The sequence below is a fragment of the Schistocerca nitens genome, chromosome 6 (genome assembly GCF_023898315.1).
Source record: "Schistocerca nitens isolate TAMUIC-IGC-003100 chromosome 6, iqSchNite1.1, whole genome shotgun sequence".
NCBI classification, from domain to species: domain Eukaryota; kingdom Metazoa; phylum Arthropoda; class Insecta; order Orthoptera; family Acrididae; genus Schistocerca; species Schistocerca nitens.
In genome coordinates, this window is record NC_064619.1 from 694,372,929 (window position 1) to 694,381,493 (window position 8,565).

The following is an 8,565-nucleotide window of genomic DNA, read 5'->3' on the forward strand; positions in this document are numbered from 1 at the left end:
TATTTTATTAACTGTCAGTGGTATCTGTGGTACAGTCATTGAATAATGACTTCTCTGCGCAGAAGTAGAAAATTTGCTTACAAATTTAAGTACCTTACCACTAAATGGAGCGTTATATTTCTAGCATCCGTCTCAAACATGGATGTTTCCCAGCCATTTACGTAGAGTCGTCGTATCAGATACATCTTCTTTTCAGTGTGTAGAAGAAACAATTGGTGATATAAATCACATATTTCAGTGTACATGCTGTGAGAAACCAGTGTCAACTTTCTAAAGGAACTCTTAAGACTAGGTCACTGATAGCCACTTTGCATGATCCCAGTTCTCAGAGACACAACCAAGAGGACATACAGCACCTTATCCAGAGTTACAGCTAAAGAAAGACACAAAAATTTAAACAGAAATGTTACCATTTAACTTAAGAAAGTAATTAACTACTGAGGGGTTAGTTGTGAATTGTATCTTTGTAATATAAGTACAACAATCTCGATCTGAAGACATATAGAAAAGGAGAAGAAGAAATGTTATCTTGAGAAGTGTATGTGTATCAATACATTTGAATTGCGATTGCTAAAAAGTTTGTATGCTAGAAGCCAATAGAATAAAAAATTACAGGATCTTTGACCAACAGGATCACAATCCCGTATAACTCAAAAAAGCACTCCTGTTGAGACAAAAATGTTATTTTCCGATACACCTTCAGTGTAGTATTGCGTAGCATCCAATACGTCATATAAAAATGCCTTACGTGCGTGTATTGCAATGAAAAAGGGTTTTTGCGATTGCCATATATCGCAATATTATTTGTAATTTAATGTGTGCTGCCATGGTATCTCGCATACAGATATTACAATCTTGTATATATGGCTCAAAAGTATTACAAAATTCATTTTACTCATTCGAAAATTGTTATCGAACGATGCGATTCCTACGAGATACCCATATTTGTTCCCAACATTTGTGAGTCCACTTCCTTTCTTTTCTTTTCGTCCGTCAAAGTCACTATAGTCTCTTTGACTAAAGGCTTGACAACTAAATTAACTCCCGTAAAAATAAGTTCATTTGTCGCCAACTTTAAAATAGAGGTTCCAGCTGCGGCGTGTGGAAACGGTTAACATGACGTTAACGACAATGGTGCGGGGGGTGAATGTGCAAGTAATTCATGCCTGAGGTAGCCTGGCGTTACACTGCCTTCGTTGCAATCGATCTGGGACATTGTTTCTCAGATAAATGTCGTCTTTGACACCTTCGTGAATATTTGGCATCGTAGGGACGCTGGAAGGAAGCGAAAGTAGTGCCTATAATTAAATATGTGTGTGTTGTTTGAGTGTAATTTGTGATAACAGATTTGATTAGCAGTTAACGAGGTGCATCTGGTATGCTTTGTGTAAATATTATTGTTTACGGTGACCATAATAGTGTAATTTGAACATCAAAATGCGCGCATGGATACCCGTAGTATAAAAAAATCGTTGGTTTCCAGGTTAGTGCCGTTCGGTTGAACTCGTTTTGTGAGTATTTGGTGTGAAAAAGGTGACGAACTATGAAGAGGAGTTCGGACCGGGATACACCTCCAAGAAGCAAGAGATCAAGATCTAGTATTGGGAGGTATGACGATAGCTCCGACGAGCGGATTACACCAGAAAGGATAAGAAGAAGAAGTCGCGGCAGATCTCCAAGCCCCAGGGGTCGATACCCCTCGGAAAGCTCACACAGAGACGATTATGGACGATCAAGAGATGTGTCCGAGAGATCATATCCTAGTTATAAGGTTTTATGTGTTAGTGCATTGCATCCGAAAGCTAGTGACGACGTAATTAAGGATACATTATATCGTGAGTATAAAAAATTTGGTGAGCTGAGTGTAAGGATATCACATGATCTTGATGAGCGAGTTGCATACGTCTGCTTTCGAAGTTCAGAAGATGCTCGTGACGCTAAGCATAGTAAGCCCCGAATTATTCTGTTTGATAAAGTGGCATTAGTGGAACCTGTGTATGATAGCAGAAGTTCAAGCGATATATATAGAAGAGGACCAAGCAGGCAGAGAAGCATTAGTCCTGAGTATGACAGATACTATCATCAGAGATCACGATCTCCGGGGCCAGAGAGGCACAGACAGAGTGAAAGTAGTAGGTATGAGAGATCATATGGTCCACCTCCTGGTATTCCTCATCGTGAATTTCGTAGAGAAGGCCCCCCTCCACCACATCATGATTTTATGAGAGCACCAGTGCACCATGGCCCACCTCATATTCCTCCGGGTCCACCACATCATTATGGTCCACCAAGGCATATGGTTCCAGGAGGTTTCAAGCCCCATCCCCATTTTGAAAAATTTGAAAACAAAAAAGATAAATTTCCTAACTATTTACATCACGTTCCTCCAGAAGATGACCCTCTAGCCACTAGGACATTGTTTGCTGGAAATTTAGAGATAAACATATCTGAAGAAGAGTTGCGTAGGATATTTGGACGTTATGGCATTGTGGAAGATGTTGATATTAAACGTCCACCACCAGGAACAGGCAATGCATATGCATTTGTTCGCTTTCAGAATTTGGACATGGCACATAGGTCGAAAGTAGAACTTTCTGGTCAGTATATTGGAAAGTTCCAGTGTAAAATTGGCTATGGTAAGGCAAATCCAACAACTAGAATTTGGATTGGAGGTCTTGGTCCTTGGACATCAATATCCCAGTTAGAAAGAGAATTTGATAGGTTTGGTGCCATAAAGAAAATAGACTACGTGAAAGGAGATACAAATGCATATATCCTTTATGATTCTATCGATGCAGCTACTGCTGCTGTCAAAGAAATGCGTGGATTTCCCCTTGGTGGTCCAGAACACAGATTACGTGCAGATTTTGCCGATGTAGTGCCTACTTACACTAATTACAAACCTAGACCTTTTCCTGAAGAAATACCAGCTGGGGGAGATTTTAGGAACAGAGTTCCTGGACGTGATGAGTTTGGAAGCTATGAGCCTGTCTATGAACCATGGCCTGAAGGTGACTTTGGTTATGGACCACCACGAGGTGGTGGCTTCAGGGGAAGAGGTATGCCATGGCATGATAGAAGGGGTGGAGGTAGGGGAGCATTTCGTGGAGGTGGATTCCCAGCTGATACTTACAGTGCTGAATGGACAGGTAGACGACCATTGCCAGAGATAGAGTATGAAATGCCCACTCAGCCGAGACGTGCAGGTTCTGCTGAAGCAGGGGTTGACAGATCAGGTTCCCACTCCCCACGAAGACATTCTGTTGAGAGTGATTCTGGTTCAGACGGTCGTAGAAATGGAATGCTAGGTAGTGCTCGAACGTTGCCTGAGCTTGCCAGGAAATGTGTTGCAATGTGGCAGGGTGCACTAATCTTGAAAAATTCTCTTTTCCCTGCAAAATTTCATTTGACTGATGGTGACACGGAAATTGTGACCACTTTGCTAAAAGATGAGGAGGGGAAGAATCATCTCAGAATCACACAACGCTTACGCTTAGATCAGCCAAAACTAGAGGATGTATCAAAGCGAATTTCATCTTCAAGTTCACATGCAATTTTCTTAGGTTTGTCAGGATCTACAAATCAAGTGGCAGCTGAGGATACTTCTGTGCAGACTAGACCGTTGAGAAACTTAGTTTCATATTTAAAACAAAAGGAAGCTGCAGGTGTTATATCCCTTCTCAATAAGGACACTGAGGCTACTGGTGTATTGTACGCTTTTCCTCCTTGCCCATTTTCAACCGAGTTGTTGAAACGAACAGCCCCAAATCTTTCAGAGGAAGGACTGAAAGAAGATCATTTAGTTATAGTAGTTGTAAGAGGTGGAAATGCATAATGTACAACATTACTCCATGTAAAAGTTTGACAGTTTCAGATCTTGCTCTTTGCTTTGGCATATTGTTGGTATATGCATGCTGAGGCTATTATGAAAGATTATCATTTCATAGTATCTTGTGCTCTATGTAGACCTTTCTCAAAAAATTAATGGCATATATGTGCTGATATTGTGGTATTATTATGTACCATTAAGACTTAAGAACTCTGGCAGCTCAACAGTGACTGCTTAATATAGAAATCAGCAGTGGCTAGTGTGTTTTAAAAACATATTTACAGTACCGATATTGGTAGTGGTGGAAACAGTGCAGTACATAGGAGCCAGAGTCGTATTGTTATGTAAGAGTTGACCCAGTTTCTTTTTCTTTTTTCTTTCTTTTTTTTTCATGTTCTGTTTTTTTGTATTTGCAGCTTCTTCAGCATAGGATAACGTAGTTTGTATGTTACATGTTAAATTGTAATATTAAGATATATTATTTTGTTTTACTTTTTTAATTTTTTTTCAGTTATATCTCTGAATGTATATTTTCAAACCTTAAATTAAAAACCTGCAAGTAATTCTGTACACATCTAGTAAAATTTTGTGGTGTAAGATGTCCAAAGGTACGGGGTAGAGACATAATCACTGTACGCATAGGCTAGATGTTGTGGTTCATATTAATTAAATTTTTGTGACAGATTGTGGAGTGAGTATTTGTGTGATGTGGTAACATAATTGATTTGATACAGAACTGTGCCAAGTGCTGTGAGCTGCAGTTCAGTGAGACATTGTTGGACCCTGTATCTTCATCTATCTAGTGTTTTGTGTTAGTGCATTGTGGCAAGTGTAACAGTGAATGTGTAAACAGTTGTTACAATGCTCAGCTTGAATCACGTATTTGTCAGTGTATTACATTTCCTCAAAGTAAAAGTTATGTGTATTTCAGAGTATGAAAGTATGCTGTAACATTTAACCCTGAGCAAAGTGTGAAGTGTGTGTGTGTCTGTGTGAAACCCAAGAATGTGACAAATAGAATTTCTTGCAGTCCAATTTCGAATTTATCATTTACCCTAGTGCCTTTGTTTTACATTATCAATTAAAGTGGTCTTGTGTGTGCACAAGTGGTCAAAGGATGAAGGCATGATAGTGTTATAACATTTTGACTCCAGTTTACAGTTAAAGCAATGAAGTTAGCTCATGGTGATAGTAGGTGTTCAATGGAAATCATCAGTTTGTGTACCAGTGAAGTGCTAGTAATTCAAAGTGTTGGTAGAACTTCCCTGTCTAAAATGTTACCTATTGACAAAAGTTTCGTTCTGACCCTAAGTGAAAGAAATTATTTGTGAATCATGCAAAAGTGTTGGGGCTTCAAAATTATATTTTGCGAAGAACTTCAACATGGTGTAGGAAATCTTAAATAATGGGTGAAACATTCAAATGTTAAAATTTTGGGAGTTTTTGTTAGATTATCTTCTCCACCTTAAAAGACCCCATATAATGCATGTAGAAATGCCATTGTTCAGTGCTGTAAACAGTTTAACAGTGGTGTGCACACACTCTCTGCTGTCATACCTTGTTTAGTGCCAAAACCAGAAAACAGTCTGCCCTCCATCATGTTGTTTTAAAATGGTGAGAAAACAAACCTTGGTGAGTGTTTCACATTATCACCAGGTGATTAGGTGCATGCTTCAAGAAGGTGACGGTGAACTTCAGTGTACCTTTCAGGACAAATTAGAAGATGGCGGTATCAGCCATTGCAGGTGAGTTGGACAGTGCAGTACTGACTTGTTTATTCTGTGTGTGGGGATTTTCAAGTCATTACTGTAGCTGTGTGTTGTCCTAATGCTTGTACTGTTCTGTGTACGCAGATTATAGTGTTGTTTTACTTACTACTTGTATTTGCAATACAAAAATTGCAGATGGTTTTTCATTTTGGAGTCTCACAAGTGTGCTGCATTGAGGATGTTCTTTATTCAGGAACAACTGTGAATGGGTTGTGATACATATATTAATTAAGATAATTTTTCCTCTACATGGTTGGAATGATGCATACATAAAGACAGTATATGTTTCATATGAACTGAAGCACTCATATGTAAACTATATCAATTGAAACAAATCTAAAATAAGTGTTTAATCATGAAATTTATTTTTCTTTTTAATCATTTTGTTGAAAAATAGAAATTAGTGGCCACAGAAAATACATATTTCTCACACTTACCACATCAATCATACATGGAAAACTTCGTAAATGTACACATATAAAGAAATGTACTTTCTAAAAGTTGTGCTTGGGGATTGGTATTATGAACAGACCTGACATGTTCATTGCCGCAACATTATGTAGGAGCTATTTTTCCATTAGTGACTAATTTTAAGATATAGTACAATATTTATTAAAAATTAGTTCAAATGCAACTGTTTTGCCACAATAAGTTGACCATTTGCACAGGTACAGTGATGAACGGCTAGAGGTGCGCCTTTGCCACCACATTAGGACAGCCCAGGGGGAGTAGCAGTGAGGGAAGGGTAATGCTACCAGCGTATTGTAAAGCTGGCACCAGTATGTGTTTTGTGATACAAAAGCAGAGGTGACAAATGCAGAAATATTGACAAGTCCTTGGAGACAAATATATTCCAGCTAGTGCCAATCTTCTCCGCTACCAGCACGTGTAAAAACAGGTCAACTTATTGTGGCCAGGTAATACACAGTTTTGTAATTATTCATTCATTAGCATTTTCAAATATTACATGGTGATTTCAGTGATAAGATTCATGAAATGTCACAATGGGGAAAACTTGAATGGATAGATTCTTTTATGTTAGTACTGATAATATCACTATATTGGGTAGAAATTGCACTTACGTTACAATCTCTTGACTAGATTAATTATTCCACTACCCATACTTTTTGCATCTGCAGACTCATCAATTGATTAATTATATGTAGAATCCACAATAATGCAATACATGCACATTATGACAATTTTTTTTTCTTCCACTAGATCTCATCCACACTGTTATATTATTTGTAAGCACCACAATCCAACAACTAGTAACACACAAACTTAAAAATAGTTTGTATGGATGCCTGCCATTCAATGGTGAGCCTGTACAGGGTCAAAAGTGAACCAAAGGGATAGTAAATCTTTCCAAAAGATTGCAAAATGAACGGTTGCAGTTTTCCAATCAAATAAGGTGCTATAAGACTTAATGAGTTTTAAGTTGAGAACTTAGTGGATTTTATTATTTTGTCAGCTTGGTGCTCAGTCATTTTCCCTCACTGTGTTTTTGAAATTTACTGATCTATCCACTTCGTGGTGTGTTACTGTGGCACTGGAATGTAGAAGATAGTGTGTTAATTGGAGCCCCTGTAGTTCTTTACAGGCAGTTCAACATATGTGCCCAGTTTGTAAATTAGCCCAAGTAGTTGAAGACTATTTCATTCTTCTGCAAATGCAGGATAAGATGATGGTAGTCTTGTGGACAAATGAGAAAGGGGGATGAAGTAACTGATTAAGTGGAAAGGTAGATAACACTGCTACTCACTGTAGCAACTCCTACAGGCTGTTGCGTCATTGAGTAATGCATAGATCGTGACTGTGTCTGGGGGGGGGGGGGGCTGGTGGTGACAAGTTGCAATAAAGGTTGTGATATGACAATAATACCCTACTTTCCAACTCATAAGAGGAACGAAGTAGTTCTAATGTGTCTGTTTTGTCTTCCAACACGTGTTTGTATCCATATTATACTGTAGGTCCCTGTCCAACTGATTAGGTAAGTCAGTTCAAAAGTTGCCAGAGAGCAATTGTGTACCAGTTCCAATAAGATCATGATTTGATTTCCTTTAACATACCAAGTAAAGTATTACATTCCAATCAACTTTGGTGTTGATAATGGCTTAGTATATGGTTTTCATGTGTTTCATTTTAGTTGGTTCATCATGTGTACTATGTCACCAACCAACCGCACATTCCTGCTAAAATATTTTATCATTTGTGTCAGTAAATATTTTGAAACTAAAACCTTTCACTTTGGAATTAGGTTGCATTTGAATGTAATATTGTAATGGTTTTTTTATTGGTATTTAGGTATTTAAAAATATTAATTTTAATGGTCACTTATGCCCTTCTGAAAGGTGCTGATGACTTTGCTGTTTAATGTCCAAGAATAATTCTGTTCTGAATGTCAAATCAAAACACCTTTCAGATGTGTAAATTTCCAGATGTTATTTTATTGAGCAACCAGTTTCAGTATTATATTACGCTATCTTCAGGCCACTGACCAACATGTAAGAAGAATCCCTTCTCTGGTCCAGTCAAAATGGGCAACAACATTCAATGACTGGTATCTGTAGATTTTTTTCTTACAGTCAGCAGGTGATAATTGAAGGGATTGCTGTTTCAAAAATCTGTGGATACCAGTAACTGAATGCTGGCCGCTATTTCGACTGGACCAGAGAGGGAATCTTCTTACACTTTGCTCAGGGGGCCTGAAGATGGCATGATGTATCTCAGGAACTTCTTGCTCAATAAAATGACATCTGGGAATTTAGACAGCTGAAAGGTGTTTTGATTAAACATTCTGTATTGAACAACCAAGGGCCCACAATTGTTTGCATACAGATGGACATACAGAGACTTAAGTTCTGTCCCATTTTTGCCTGCTATCTAGTAGATATAGTTCACATGTATCTTCTGTGGCTGTACAAACTGTTCTTCACTAATTTTTTACTTACTGATTGCAGTAAC

At 38.2% G+C, this 8,565-nt stretch overlaps 1 protein-coding gene across 2 annotated transcripts; it reads left to right on the forward strand.

Moving 5' to 3' along the window:
• The first annotated feature begins 1,243 nt into the window (after nucleotides 1–1,243).
• LOC126262809 (RNA-binding protein spenito) lies at nucleotides 1,244–4,864 on the forward strand. Of its 2 annotated transcripts, none has more exons than XM_049959650.1 (2): nucleotides 1,244–1,376; nucleotides 1,484–4,864. In XM_049959650.1, the coding sequence occupies exon 2, from the start codon at nucleotides 1,544–1,546 to the stop codon at nucleotides 3,833–3,835; it is 2,292 nt and encodes a 763-aa protein (XP_049815607.1). In that variant the 5' UTR covers nucleotides 1,244–1,376; nucleotides 1,484–1,543; the 3' UTR covers nucleotides 3,836–4,864. The 2 variants fall into 2 exon arrangements, with proteins under 2 accessions (XP_049815607.1, XP_049815608.1); XM_049959651.1 differs by having other exon boundaries at nucleotides 1,266–1,387.
• Nucleotides 4,865–8,565: the final 3,701 nt, after the last annotated feature.